This window comes from Ctenocephalides felis, unplaced genomic scaffold, assembly GCF_003426905.1.
Source record: "Ctenocephalides felis isolate EL2017-DRISC unplaced genomic scaffold, ASM342690v1 CF-g0.4_SCAFFOLD_01886, whole genome shotgun sequence".
In the NCBI taxonomy this organism is placed as follows: Eukaryota; Metazoa; Arthropoda; class Insecta; order Siphonaptera; family Pulicidae; genus Ctenocephalides; species Ctenocephalides felis.
This window is the reverse complement of record NW_020538040.1, coordinates 51270026-51286631: the sequence shown is the minus strand read 5'-3', so window position 1 is coordinate 51286631 and position 16606 is coordinate 51270026. Positions and strand designations below refer to the sequence as shown.

General features: G+C 29.1%; 1 protein-coding gene across 1 annotated transcript; it reads left to right on the top strand.

Moving 5' to 3' along the window:
* The first annotated feature begins 10786 nt into the window (after nt 1–10786).
* LOC113375062 (ankyrin repeat domain-containing protein 50-like) lies at nt 10787–11893 on the top strand. Its single transcript, XM_026615014.1, has one exon. It carries the CDS (start codon nt 10787–10789, stop codon nt 11891–11893), a length of 1107 nt encoding a protein of 368 aa, XP_026470799.1.
* Nucleotides 11894–16606: the final 4713 nt, after the last annotated feature.

The following is a 16606-nucleotide window of genomic DNA, read 5'->3' as shown; positions in this document are numbered from 1 at the left end:
CATCATTTTGCGACTCGAATATGCTATATGCTAAAACTGTCAGCTGCCATGCGATAGCAGAGTTAAATCTAGGCGGACAAGTGACAAATTTAATAATTGATGAGTCTTGCATGCAACATCATACAGTAGAACTCCAATTACCCGAACTCCGACTATCCGAATCGCCGATTATCCGAATCACTTTCAGAAAAAAAAATTGTCCAAAAAAAAGTCTAAGTGCGCTATTATTCTTCCACCAGCAAAGCAGTGTAGGCACTTGTTTGTTTTGATTTGACGGAGATGTTACAAAACAATGATTTTTATTTCTAACTTGTACATAGTACATTTTATTGATATTTAAAACATGTGAAAATGTCATGTTTCTTTCATTTAATTCAATAAAAAAATAGTGCAATATCAAACGTAACTTTTTTTCTCTCCAACGGCGATTTTATGGGGTCCCGGTCCCATTAATTCGGATAATTGGAGTTCTACTGTATTTCTGAATATCAAAACTACTTATCATTTACTCATTTCTTTAAAATCATTACAAAATTAGTTTTAGCAAATTGCTCATACTTTACGTACCGTAATTAAACGCTCGAAGAATACAAATATTTTTTTTTTTTTGAACAACTATCAGAACCTTACGTCCTATGAGCTGTTAGGCTGAAACTTCTCCATCCTTCGTATTTTTTAGATAGTAACCAATAGTTAATCCATCCATATTTACTTGATGATTTTGTTATTAGAATTAATCCAATAGGGCTGACATTTTATTGGTGCAACAACGCCGGGTGAGGGCCATTTTCACTTGGAAACATATTGCTATCTATATTTCGAAGTGAAAATCGTTGTTACTGCTGCCTGACAACAGGCTGCTCGAACCCGGGACCTCTGAAACAAGTCCCGTCGCTCTTAACCGCTTACCTACGGGCGAGCCCAATACAAATAATGATTCAACAAAAATTGATCAATTAATAGATATCATAAAACTAAAACTAATCAGCAAGTTTCTTTATCAATACGAATCGAATGTTCTTTGAATCATTCAAATCGATCAATCCGTTCTCAAAGAAACTGTAACATTTTTTGTACATGTTGCTCCGTTTCTTCTTCGAAACGGCTAAACTTGCCTTCGCCAAATACTAATCAGTACGACTCTCAGTCAAAAAGAATCGAATGCTTTTTGAATAATTCAAATCGGTCGATTCGTGCGACCGAAATTGTGGACGAAAAATTTTATCCAAACATGCACACATACATACTACACACACATCCATTTTACTAAGATATACCAAAATGTTCAGAAAGTCCTGAAACGTAAAAATATGTAAAAATATCATTTTCGATTTTTTTTGCAATTGCTATAACTTCATCTTATGGGAAGTTAATAAAACAGATATTACTTTTAGATCAGATAATCTTTAGATTAGACAAAATGATTTCGATCGCTTAGACAAAACTTGAAAAATTGATTCTGTAATCATGCACTTTTTCAGAAAATAAATATTGACTTTCTCACTCGTTTATTCTCGGATGTAGTTCGAGTTACATTAGCTCTCTCATTAGAAAAAGTTAAAAAATCATATCTTACATATTTTTCGATACTACACCCCCTTATTTTTATACTGAAAACTAGTAAAATTCAAAACCCCTGCGTTTATTTAGTATTATATGATATTGATTAACTTTTTCACCTGATAAATTTTCATAGAAAAACAAGCCATTTCAATTTTTATTTTAATATCAATAGGCATTGTTTAGATGATTAATTAAAAAATGTAATAAATAAGAATTAATTTAGAATTTGTGTGTGAGTATTTTCAGCGAGGAGGCTTTGATTAATCTTTCCTGGTTTTTTATATAATATATGAATGGTGAATGAAGTGAAATAAAAATAATCTTAATAAAAAAATTAGTAATTCTTAATAAAAAATTATTAGTATTTATTGTACAGATGTATTTTTTGTAAACGAACACTTATATTGTTTTGCAGAAACCGTTCTTTTTATGGGGGTTCTTAGATTTTTTCGGTAAAATTCATGTTGGCCATACAGACACACACGTACGTTTGTTCTACTACACACATTTTTCCTAGTAGTAATAAATACGTTATTCATTATACGTGCAATGCTTCAGTTTCATTTCATGATTCAAGTGTCAAATAGGGATAATATAGATCTTCTGACATAATTAAATAATGATTTTCCATTCGAGCAAATGAAATTCAAAACCTTTGAAGAATAATACATTGTTAAAATTTAATTTCGATTGGTTTTTCAATAACAATAATCGTATAAAATGGTTATTATAGACATCACACGTTATAAAGACCATTGTGCATGTTATGACGGCTCCATACAACATTGTATTTCTTCAAATTCATATTCAAAAAGAACGAAGGAATGATATATGACTAAACGTATCGCCAGTGTAATGGAGTGTTAATAATGTCGTATCGCATCATATTAATCGAACGACTACAGATTAATTTCAATACCGTGACATGGGGAATTGAACATTTTACAAATGTGTTATTTTTTGATAATATTTGATACTTATTAACTTCCCGTAGGGTAAGTTATAGTAATCGCAAAAAAATCGAGAATGAAATTTTTTATATATCTTTACGTTTCAGAGATTTCTGAATATTTGGCATACCTTAGAAAAAATGGATGTATGTGTGTGTGTCTGTGTGTGTGTGTGTGCGTAGTATGTATGTGTGTGCGGATACAAATTTTCGTCGACGATTTCGGGAACACGGATGAAGCAATTTGAATAATTTAAGAAACATTCGATCCGTATTGATAAGGAGATGTGCTGATTAGTTTTTGACGGAGGTAGGTCTAGCCGTTCCGAAGATATGGGGCAAAAAGTGCCAAAAACGGTACCTCAGTTTTTAATAGAACGGAGCGTCCGATTTTAATAATTCAAAATACATTTTACTTGTATTGACAAGATGAAGATTTGATCAAATTTTTATAAGAGCAGGTTTAGCGGTTTCGGAGATATAATAAAAAAAGTAAAAAAAAAAATGACATTTGGCGGTCAAAAATGATCATTAGACATATGCACATCAAATTATCAGATATTTTATAAAGATTTTAACAATAAGTATAAATGTTGTTTACATTCCTATGGGTTCCGTACCAATGTTTACCCGTTAGACAGCGACGCTCTATGCATTTAAAGCAGTATTTTGTCTCTATGCATTTAAAGCAGTTGCTTTGAAAAAAAGTTCAGATCTTCCAACATATGTCAAAATAAAGAAAACATTTTTTTTTCAAAAAAAAGATTTAAAAAAAAAAAATTATTTTTTTTTTTTCAATTTTTTTTTCAAAAAAAAGTAATTTTTTGTCAAGTTTATAGTTTCTCAAAAATCTTATTTTTTCGAAGTAATTTTTTTCCAAAAATGTTAATCGTTTTTAAAAAAAATAATAATTTTTAGTACGGGAAGTTCCAGCAATTTGCCTTAAGGCACGATGCCCTAATTGCCTTAAGACAGAATTCCACTTACAGCTAGTTTATGACTTGGTATATTAGAAGGCAAAACATAAATCTATGGCCTTTAAACTATCTAACTGATAAGAAGTCATTTGATACGTTGCACAATTTACAATACAAATTAAAGGGCGATTCTGCCCCAAAATTAGTAAAATAGACCAAAGTTATGGTAGCGCTTTTCATAAGAAATGATACTAAATACTAACCTAGAAAACGCACAAATGCCGAAAAAACAATGTTATAATTACTGCATTTTGTGATGAGGTATAATAGTCCTGACATTTAAGCTTAAATTAGGTAAGAATCTCGGAATTCGAGATACATACCTGTAAGTATGTAAATACTTGTATATTGACATCCTAAAGTTTGACTCAAAACCTGCATATGATAGGGTGTTAATACCATATGTAGGTTTTGAGACAACTTGAGGGTGTCAATATACAAGTATTTACAGACTTACAGCTGGGTATATCGAATTTCGAGGTGAACTTACTGTAGTGACTGGACTATAATAAAATATGAATGAAGTTGTATTACATGTGTGAAACGCCTGACTGCACAGCAAATGCGTTGCATCTTCACAGTATTTAGAACTATCTTGTATGAGAAGCGCTACGTAACATAGCTTGGTCATAACATTGGACTATTTTATAGTAGAATCGGCTCCTTAATTTGATAATTCAAAACTTTCAGTAACATTTTTATTATATTTTATGTAACTTTTGAGAATTTGGTTAATTTATAATAAAGTGTTGCAATTCATGTACGATAAGCTCAATTTTTAACATATTTTATTACGCACTGCAGGGAATTAGATAAAAATTTAAAATCTCAAATGCAAAAAGTATTTTTTTATATATTATTTATATAAAACTATAATACATAAGAGATATACTTGTTTAAATATTTGTTTATATTATGTACATTTTTCTTAGTAACTTATTAGAGTGACTCGATTTATGTACAAATTAATATTATAGATATATATATATATATATATATATATATATATATATAAATGCCATATTTCTCTTATTTCAAATTATACTCCCGGGTTCGCTGGTTCGATTCCCGCTACCGCCGTAGCCCGACATCATGCAGCTTTGATGTCAAATTTTCACGTGGGGTTATAGATCACAATATAATTCGAAGTGGAAATCGTCCTTTGTGGACATAGCTGCAACATCCAATCATATGTTAACTATTAGATGTAAGAGCTAATATCAAAAATATCTCACAGATAAGAGAATGGTAAATCGATGGATTGCCCCTCATGAAATACGTAAGTAGTCATAAGTCCTTAACAAACAAACAGCTGATAGAACATATAAGAGAGTTCTGATTGCTATTCAAATAATAAAAAAAAGATATATATATATAAGATAGATTTTATTTTAGTATCAACAGAACCTACAACTCGAGTTACTCGTAAGTCAATTTTTTATATCTATTCCACAGCAATCAAAAATAGAACATTTAAGTCAAAGAATAAATATTTTATCATAAGCCTAGATTTTTTTGATCGGTTTATATGAATGAACAATTGTATGTCATCGTGTCTCAACTCATTGAAGCTAAATGAAATTTTTAATTAATTTTAATGATTGTTTTCTGAATCTAAAACACATTTATATACGTCTTGATTACTTAGCCTAAAGCAATAGATTTAATAAAAATCACTAAAATCTGAATTATAATTACTGTTAATACGTGATAAGTATTGAACAGCTTCTACGATATTAAAAAAATAAAATATCCTATTCTTCTGACACATGCATAACTTCCTATTAACTCGATACATCATCATCATTGCTACGTCAAATAATTGGAGAGCTAGTTGATGTTAACTATGAGTAACCAACGTTCAGCAATATCTGAACATCTGTAATATTCCAGATGACAATAAAACTAATAGTTTTTTATTAGATAATAACATACACTCTTAAGTAATTTATTTTACATAAGAAGATTTTTACATAATTGCTGAATTCCACTCGATTGTTTGGGACATTGACAAATTATGGTTTATTAAACAAATATTATTTTCATATAATTTTATAATAATAAACACCTTAAATATTTTTTGTAGGAATTACCGAATGATATATATTGTCTATTACAAATAATTCAGATGCTCACTATAGCAAAAAATGCCTTTTGTTTTAACAGTTATATAATCGTAATTTTAAAAATGAGTTTATTTATTTGAGTAGAATCTTACGATTTTATAATACATAAAGAATGCAATTAAACATTTAACTTTTACATTAGTAATTTTTTAACAATAATTAAATAGCAATAAAAATAGAAAAAAAATTTAAAAAAATAATAAAAATAGAGTAATTTAAAACAAATGTGTGACATGCTATTTATACGGAAACATTCTGAAGTTATTCGACTCTTGAATGCATTGATTGAAAGAGCATTGGTTTAAATATATAGTAGTTTAATACAGTAATATTATATGAAGTTGTTAGTGTAGATAAATTGTTATTTAGAAAAAAAATTACTTATATACTCGTATATTCTAGTCGAGCATGAAAACTGTTCAATTTCACTTACCATACCTCATGTGTTTTTAATATGTCCTCGAGACGTCGGTCTAGAAGAGTCAGTCAGCCGATTCGTTTAGAAGATAATTATTTTCCAGTATAGAAAAATAAATCACACCTGTTTTGTTTCCAACAATACGCGATGATTAGGCACGCCCGTAGCATAATAAGAATAATGATGATATAATTAAAATATAAATAAGATGTTATATATATTTTTTGTTGATGTTGCGTTACCATCATTCGTTCCGACTCGTATATATGTTAAGGTGGGCATGTGTCTGTATGTCGAAGATTTGTGATAAATGATCGAGTAAGCTAAATCGATACATTGTTAATAGAAATTTTCAATTCTTTTCAGTTATTGGCCATTTCCAATTATTTCTACGGTAAAATTACATTGCTGGATATATATATATATATATATATATATATATATATATACATTATACGTTTATATTTCTATAAAATATACATTTTTGCACATTTAAGAGTTTGGTATTAAAATTAGAAGTTATTTATGTTCCTATATAATTTCACGAAAAAAGCAAAATACTATACTCCAGGGCGAACCAGTTTTTCTTGACAAAAATATGGTTCTTACTCGGCCAGTGAAACCTTAACCTATTAAGGTTAAGTCATACTTATTTCTTCAATTTGTTATTATTTATTAAAAATATCAAGTTTTACACTGTGAACATAAATGATAATTTTTCTCATAGTTTTCCATTACTATTATTTAATTTTTAATTATTTTGGAACGCTACTTAATTTAATATATTTTTATTGAATTGCATAATTTTTACTGCATTCTGATTCACATAACTTTATATTTGTTCTAGTGCATGTTAACTATAAATTATATATATGTAAATTACTGTATTAAATTATTAAGCCTTAAATCGAAACATATTGACAAATTCCCAACTTACTCAGAAAATCAATATTGGTATGACTTTTCGAACCAAGGGTCTAAATTGATCCTAATTACATTTAGGTTAAAATTAAATTGATTAATTATAATTGAGTATAATTTATTATTATGAGCTTATTGACAAAATATTGCATGGGTTATAAAAAATGTAATAGTAGAAAACGCGTGACTGCAAGGTCAACGATCACAATAAAATATAGTAAACCCAAGTATATTAAATATTAACACATTGGCGGATGTGAATGCTATAGCATTCATTTTCATTGTGATGCAGAATGACATGAATGCTACAGCATTCAAATTCTGAAGTCAAGTATTTTGAATTCATTTTTATATAACCTTTGTCAAGGTAATGACTAACTAATTTTTTGGTATTTTCGTATTATCTTTGTATTCATAAATTAATTTGGGCAAGCACATTGCGTAAAGCAAAAGTGTAAATACTTGACGTGGATTCTTAAGTATTCATCGTATATAACGATTAAAATACGATGATCAGACAAACGGTGTCTAATCAAATTTTGGATATGACAACCAATTTAAAAATGAAATGTCTGTCAATTTTTGTACCTTGCTGAAAAGAACGTGTTAAAAAGTTTTTTGCTATATTCGTGTAATAATAATAATAATAAATAGTAGTCTGTCCGAAAAGAGGGAGGTACATGGTATGAAAGCATTACAAAAATCAATGATTCCCTTCTCCTCCTTTGTTTATTATTCTCATTACCATTTCATTACCTTCAATTGTTGACCATTAATCACTCTTTATTTATTTTTACGAATTTTTGATTCCAAACTTCTGCTTTCATGCTTCCTGGTCTTGTGCTTGGGCTTTCAATTCCCTGTATTTGTCAATTGTTGACCATTAATCACTCTTTATTTTTACGCATTTTTGATTCCAAACTTCTGCTTCCATGCTTCCTGGTCTTGTGCTTGGGCTTTCAATTCGCTGTATTTGTCAATTGTTGACCATTAATCACTCTTTATTTATTTTTACGAATTTTTGATTCCAAACTTCTGCTTCTATGCTTCCTGGTCTTCATCTTCCTTGGGCTTTCAATTCCCCGTATTTTTTGTTCTCGCGTAAGTTATCAACCATCTGCATTCTTCTTCTTCTCATTTTAGTCCTTCTATTTTACCTTCGACGAGGTCGTGCAAAAGGCATTCTTTATGCAAAATGGGTCCGATCGAGTCTCCTGCTCCCGAGATGGAGACTCCTTCATTGGTTATCTTGTCTCTTTACTTGATCTTTTCCATTCGTCTCTAGCACCACATTTTAGAACTCCACAGATAATTTTTGTTGGCCTTTCTTATAGTCCATGTCTCTGATCCGTACAGAACTATGCTACAGTCATAGCATTTTATTAATCTCTTCTGCGTGTGTTCGTGAGTATGTACTTTACTTATTTCTATTTTCTCGCTCGAATTCCAAGTGTAAATAATATTGTCAGCACTAGTATAGATCCACACAAAGGGAGATTTTCTTTTGTTAGACGAAAACGCGAGTTATAAATGATTGTCGGATCTTTTCTAACGACCGCGAGTCCGAGTTTACTCGCGCTGTGTTGTGGGATGCACCAAGCAACTTTGTACAGAGCCGACAAGAGCAGAGCCGAAATTTATTATAAACATTTAATTGTTTATATCTAAAATGGATTAAGACGACTTCAACGATCACACTCAAATATATCAGATTTGAAATCAGAACAGTACTGGTCGTGCAATGCAATGTGAACATGGATTTTCCTTTTGTATCCGTTGAGTTAATGAATATTTTTACCGAATATTTTTCTTATTTTTTATAACAGAAAATCATATACCCGATTCATAATTAACCTTTACCACCGGGCACTGTTCCAAAACAATCTACCAGCATTTCGGTGCCAAATTCTGACGAAAACGTACCTCATGTAAACATGATATGATTGTGTTTGTTATGCAGTTTGTTTGATATGGATTTGTTAATTTACTTTTTATTGATTTCATAATTAAATGTTTAAAAACAAGTTATTATCCGCTATTTCCAATTTAATCTTCAATAAACATTTAAAATATTTAAGTTATTTTAATGTAAATTATTGATAATCTAATTTTGTTATAGTAACGATCAGAATGATTTATTAACATTAAATGTTAAGTTGTGAAATGAATTATGATCAGAATTGTACAAAACGTATTTAGGTTTCCGTGAAAGCGTGTTCGGAATAGATGATTTATATTATCTTATATGCCATCTTCTAACAAATTATAAATTTGTTACTGATCTTAATATTACATGATCTAGAATTAGTTTACTAGAAAACTGTTGCAGAATTATTACGCAAGGTTTATCAAATTTTACATAACTTTTAATTAAACTTATTGTAACATATCTATACATAACGGCATTGTAAATCAATTTTGTATTTAGTTAAATATTTTATTAGCTCCCTGAAAAGCAAGTTTATTTTCGCCAGAAAATCCAAATTGCTAACTTCGATTTCTCTACGTTTCAAGCCATTTTGAATGTTGACACCAGAATTGGGAAAAATGTGTAAATGCATGTGAGCCAAAATATGTCCTTTCGTTGAAGTTTAGTTGAAAATATCTGAATAAACAAGAATATAGAAATAATGTCTGAACCTACTTCAAAAATTTAAAAACTTCGGTGAAATTCGATCAGGACGAACATTGATTAATTTATTTGGGACGATTGCCCGATCTTCTATTATTAACTTCCCGGAGGGCAAGTTATAGTAATCGCAAAAAACTCGAAAATGAAAATTTTCATATATGTTTAGGTTTCAAAGGTTTCTGAATATTTTGGCATACCTTAGAAAAAATGGATGCATGTGTGTGTATGTGTGTGCGTGTGTGTGTGTGCGGATACAAATTTTCGTCGATTTCGGGAACACCGATCAACCGATTTGAATAATTCAAAAACATTCGATTCGTATTGATAAGGAGACGTGCTGATTAGTTTTTGGCAAAGGCAGGTCTAGCCGTTCCGAAGATACGGGACAAAAAGTGCCAAAAATGGTAACTCAGTTTTTAAGAGAACGGAGCGTCCGATTTTAATAATTTAAAAAACATTTTACTTGTATTGACAAGATGAATAGTTGATCAATTTTCATGAAGACAGGTCTAGCGGTTTCGGAGATCTAATGAAAAGAGTAAAAACAAATGCCATTTGGCGGTCAATAATGATCAGTAGAAATATGCACATCAAATTATCACATATTTTATAGAGATTTAAACAATAAGTATAAATTTTGTTTACATTCCTATGGGTTCCGTAGCAATGCTTATCCGTTAGAAGGCGGCGAGGCGCTTACGCGCTTCGATATTTCGTCTCTATGCAGTTAAAGTAGTACGATTTTTTTGAAAAAAAGTTTCGAATGTCCTAAATATGTCAAAATGAAGAAAATATTTTTTTTTCAAAAAAACTCAAAACTCTAATTTTTTCGAAGTAGAATTTTTTTAAAAATGTTAATCGTTTTTAAAAAAATAATAATTTTTGGTACGGGAAGTTCCAGCAATTCGTTAATTTCTGGATTTTATAAATGTTTGAGCATATTAGGTTATTTTAGTTTATCCACGTGGACATGTGTATTTCTAAGTCATACATTTTTGTAACTGCTCATATTTAAGCTGCTGCTTTTGTAACTGATCTGTCATCTAGCTTGATTAAACACATTTTAAAATCCATAGATTTCATTATTACCTTTTAAAAAAAATGATGTTCATGTACAATTAATTATAAATAGTTTTGGCACAAACTTCTATATTTAATATAGTTTTAATTTTTCTTGTTATTTTCAGAAGTACAGCTATGATGAACCCTGTGACTGCCTTTGATATACCAATGTTCACACCGTTGATGGCGGCCTGCTCCACAACAAGCAATTCTGAAGAAACCACGCTAGCCTTGGTGAAGAAATTAATAGAAAGTGGTGCTAATGTTAACGCCACTGATGCAGATGGAATTACAGCCTTGATGCTAGCGTGTCAAGTGGGTTACGTCTCAGTAGTCCAAGAATTGCTTGCACATGTAGCAAACGTGAATCAAGCTGATGTAAATGGATATAATGCTTTATTCTGGGCAATTATTAAAAATTTTCGTCAAGTATGCTCGCTTCTCATCGAAAAAAAATTTAATGTGGCACTCTGCTCAATAGCAAATAATACTGAAGAAAAGGTGTTAGCTATAGTAGAGGTATTGATACAGCATGATGCTGACATTAATGCTACTGATAAAAAGGGGATAACAGCTTTAATGCTAGCCTGTGAAGTGGGTTATGTGTCTGTGGTTGATAAATTACTTTCACATCAAAGCTCATATCAAGTTCATCAAGCAGATGAAAAAGGACAGAATGCTTTATTCTGGGCTATTAAAGAAAGTCATTTTAATCATTGTGCCCTGCTTGTTGAAAAAAATTGTGTTGTGGCACCCTGCCCAACAACAAATAATACTGAAGAGACAGTTCTAGCATTGGTTAAAATACTATTAAAACACGGTGCCAATGTTAATACTTCAGATTCACAAGAAATTACAGCTCTAATGTTAGCGTGCCAATTGGGCTATCTTTCTGTAATTCAAGAACTAATAGCTCATAGAGCAGAAGTAAATAAAACTGATATCCAAGGACATAGTGCCTTATTCTGGGCTATTAATGAAAATCAATATCAAGTTTGTGTTATGCTTATTGAAAAGAAAAGCGATATCAACGCTGTGGACATTAGAGGTACTACATGTTATCAACTCGCAGCATCGAAAGGATTTGTAGATATAATGTATTTACTCGAAAGCTGTGCAGAAGGTAGAAAGCTTAATCCATACAGGATAGAAGCAAGTTGTGTGGTGGAGGAGATGGGATGGAGAAATTCTGTACTAGGAGCAAATGGTGTGCAGCAGAAGAGCCACCTTATTTTACATATTTGATTTACACAAATAAAATTGCGAAAAAATAGTAAAAGTTGTTCAAAATATTTTTTCCTTATAGTTGCCAACTTGAATTTTTTCAAATAGTCACCATTTTGTCGAAAAATTATTTTTTAACTTAACGCTAAACGTAGGGTTTTTGTGAAGTGAGGTGAAAACAAGCATGTTTTTTGTATTTAATTATATGATGTTGTAGAAATCATAATATAAAGTCAGAACATCATAATTAAAAAAAAACTTTTTTCAATCCAAATTTAAATCCACGATTTCATGATTTTCGCAATCTAACGTATTTTTCCTTTGTCGTGAATAAGGTTTTAAAAAAGAATTCTTTGATTTATTTTAAAAATTAGGTTTTTTTTAAATTTTATGTTATTTTGACTTTATATTATGATTTTTCAACTTGTCGTAGAGTAAGTTATAGTAATCGCAACAAAATCGAAAATGATTTTTTTTTTCTATCTTTAAGTTTCAGAGGTTTTGGAACATTTCCGCATACCTCTACAAAAAAATGGATGTGTGTGTGTGTGTGCAGATACAAATTTTCGTCGACGATTTTGGGAACACGGTTCAACCGATTTAAATAATTTAAAAAAACATTTAATTTGTATTGACAAGGGGACGATTTGTATTGATTAGTTTTTGACAATGGCAGGTCTAGCCGTTTCGAAGATACGGAGCAAAAAGAGCCCAAAATGATAAATCAGTATTTGAAAGAACGGAGCGTCCGATTTGAATAATTCAAAAAACATTTTATTTGTATTAACAAAATGAAGTACTTTTTAAATTTTTGTCTGAAGGGAGGTCTAGTGGTTTCAGAGATAGTGTGAAAAAAATAAAAAAATGTCATTTGGCGATCAAAAATTATCATTAGACATATGCACTAGGCGATCAAAAATTATCAGATATATTATAGTGATTTTAATAATAAGTATGAATTTTGTTTATATTTCAATAGATTTCGTACCAATGTTTATCATTTAGACTGGATGCAGCGTTTACGCGCTTCGATATTTACGCTAAAACAGCCACACAGCACGATTGCTTTGAAAAAAAGTTCAAAATTTTAAAAAAATTTGAAGTATAAAAAAAATTTCAGATATAAAGCAAATTAAAATTTTTAAAAATTTCGAAATTCTCAAAAATCTTATTTTTCTCGAAGTTTTCAAAAAATTTTAAAGGTTTTTTTTTAATTTAATTTTCAGTACGAGAAGTTCTTGCAATTTGCACGATGCCATGTTCCACTAGTTTGACCTCACTTCACAAAAAAAGCATAGCTTTAAGTGGTTAATCCTGGTATATACTATAGCATAATATTATTTTTTTTCTTTAATTTTGGATTACTAGGAGGTTTTATTTTTTTCTGTACTTATGTAACATTGATAAAGATATTATGGTGATTTAAAAATTACTTAAAATTCATGCCTTTACACTAGAAAACCCCTTAAATAAGGTATCGGCTGCTGCTACAAAATAAACCTGTTGAACCAACTATGTTGGTTATATTATATTTGAATTTGTGCCTTTAGTTGCAGTATGTTCTATTAAAAATTATTTCGTGTGATAATTTATTTACTGATTGAATGATTCAGTGTGATTTCATATTTTGTGTGACGATTTATTTTTTGTGCTATTCAATGTACATTTTGAAATTGTGCTTTATGGTTTATGTAGTGTTTAGTGTTAAGTGTATTGAATTGAACAAAGCTGTGCTTCGTGTTCCTGATATGCCATTTTCTAGAAATTGCGAGGTATTTCAAATTTTTATATTTTTTATTTTTATATTATTTAATTATTTTTATTTATTTTATATTAGAATATAATATATGTACAGTAAATCCTATTTTTATACGGTTCATTTTCATGCAATTTTTTTTTTTGTGCGATGGGTTGAAGGCGATTTTATAACCGTACATTTTTTGTGCGATTGACTATGAAAGTTATAAGCTTTAATTACCTAAACAGCCGCATTGTTGCTCAATTTGCAAATGGCATTTGCAGACTTTTATCCACGGTTCAAATGATTAAAATTTAATATTTTTACAATCTTCGGGCCGAATTTAATTAATTTAATTAATTGAATGCTATTTCATATATCATTGTTGTATTTTTTTAAGTCTGACCTTTTATACGGTCGTTTTCCACCGCATAATTTTTATTTTATTCAATATATCGTACAAAGTTGATTATTATATGCAAAAATTTATAAAATTTTCGAATACTTTTTTGCGGATTTTTTATACGGTCCCAAAATCCGCACAAAAACAGGATCCTACTGTATTTAAGAATGTATAAGATTTTCGAATTGTTTGGTAAGTTTTCTTTTATACGGTACCAAAACTGCAATAAAACAGAATTCTACTCTATATTGAACCTAATAAATTATATTTTTTTAGACAACAAATTGGTAATCGTGATGTTCTAGAAAAATTGGCGTTTTCAACAAATGGTGAGTGACTTTATATTTCTATGCATGATTATTAAAATTGGTTTTACAAAAATGCACCAGGACTTTAAAAATGGTCCTATTATAATTTTATTTATTCTTGTTTAAAATAATTTGTTAAAATATTGGCGCGGCAAAGATTATTGACCTTTTTTTACAAAAATATAAATATTAAATATGATTGTTATGTTTTAATGTGAACCTTTTAAATATACAACGAAATACTCAATCGTTCGAATCGCGTAATTTTTTTTATTATGCATTTCTAAAATAAAAACTTCAGTTCGGGTAAACTAGTGTGTGAAAAAATAACGTGATGCTAATTGCGAAGAAATATATTCTAAGGTAAGAATCATATCTATTGTTTAAAATTTTAAATCAACCAATAAATTACTATCCATTTACATTATATTATATTGAGCATTTTATCCAATCCACATTTTATCCAACAATTTATTTTCTATTTGTGATTTATTTTTATTATAGTACATCAACATTTTAGTTTACATTAATTAATTACAGTTCATTAATTAATTATATTCGGACAAAATACAGGTACATAAGACTTTGCAACAAGGGCGACTACTTTGTCTTCTTATTGTTTGATAGCACAAGAATTGTAAGGCCAGAGGATCTCTAAAATAGTATGATACATATAACAATTATTATAAATTTACAAATTATTTCATAACTTTCCTTATTATAGTAAACTTATTTTATATGACATAAAATTATTTCGGATCGTTGTTATATCGAATTTTTCTAATAGTCTGTCGCCTATCGGACCGTGCATTCCGTTTCTTAATTTACTCCATCTTTCTATCTGCAGTTTCAACTGTTTTTTTACATTAAAAAATAAACATATTTATCCTACGACAAACATATTACACACTTTACTTATAAAAAAATAGACTCAATTTAATATACCATTAATATAAGGTTTATGGAAACGGTTCATATAGAGTGGTTGTCTATTCAATGATCTCATGGGACACTTCATTCAAATTAATGTTTTCATACATCAATACCGTATTGAAAGTCAATAAACTATATTAGGAATAAAATTTAATATATGAGAAATGCAATAAATTTTTCCAATACAATAGATAGATCCAATTAAAAATATAATGATTTTTTTAAGTTTTTTATCTGTCAATTTATGAGATTTATCATATAAAGTAAAACATAAATTTTAGTTTTATTTTTATTTTGCTAATTATTTCGAGATAAATTAGTATTTTTTTATTTTAAAAACTTACTCATCATCAGGTTTCTTCGAATGTCGCGGTCTGGGTATTTTTTACGTTGAAGAAGAAGCATGTTCAAATTTAAAATTGTGTCCATTAAGTAAACACAATACATTGCTAATGCAGCTATGCTCTGCAAATTTTTTTTTCAATTCAACTAATTGGTAATAAAATATTAATTATTGTAATTATAAATTATACTCATTGTAACATTATTGAAATACGTGCGGTATCTGAATCATAACTTCATTCAATACTCTGAATATTGTACATTTAGAAAAGAAATGAAATTGACTAATGGTAATAATTTTTTTCAATTTTTAAAATATTTGAATATTTTGAATTTGAATATATTATTAAATAGTTGAATATTTTAAAAAGTTTATTGGTTTAAATATATTTGGAATCGATTCCAAATAATAATAATAACAAAAGTAAAACCACATACGAGTATTATATTGTTCTAGGCGTATTTATGCATTCATATTAAATCTTTTTAAACTTACTTCCTATACAAGTTAAGACTCCGTATTTTTATACATATTAATTATCCTTCTATACATGTTTATAATTTGATAGTAAAATAAAAGATTTAGTTACTGCCATGTACTAATCCTGGCCATCTTTCTTCGATAACAAATATATTCAAACAAACATCATATTTAAAAAAATCACAATGTTAATAATATCAAACATCAATTCAGGAATTATATTGGCTGTGTTTTAATATTAGTTTTATTCATGTAATATTTGTTAATATAATCTATATTTCAAAATTTGGTCTTAAAACACAATGCTCCACAAACCACTGGATAATTTTAATTTTGGTGAATGCAAGTGTTCTATGAATGATATGCGATGTACGTTCCACGAATTAGTTATTTTTTTTCATTTTTCAAGAAGAGCAAATGTATATAAATTATCGAAATTTAAGTAGATGTTCTGTCATTAATTGACTTTATTTACCTGCATTCTGCATTGCCAAAAAGCTTCATGCTCATTTCTTCATAGTTTGTGAGA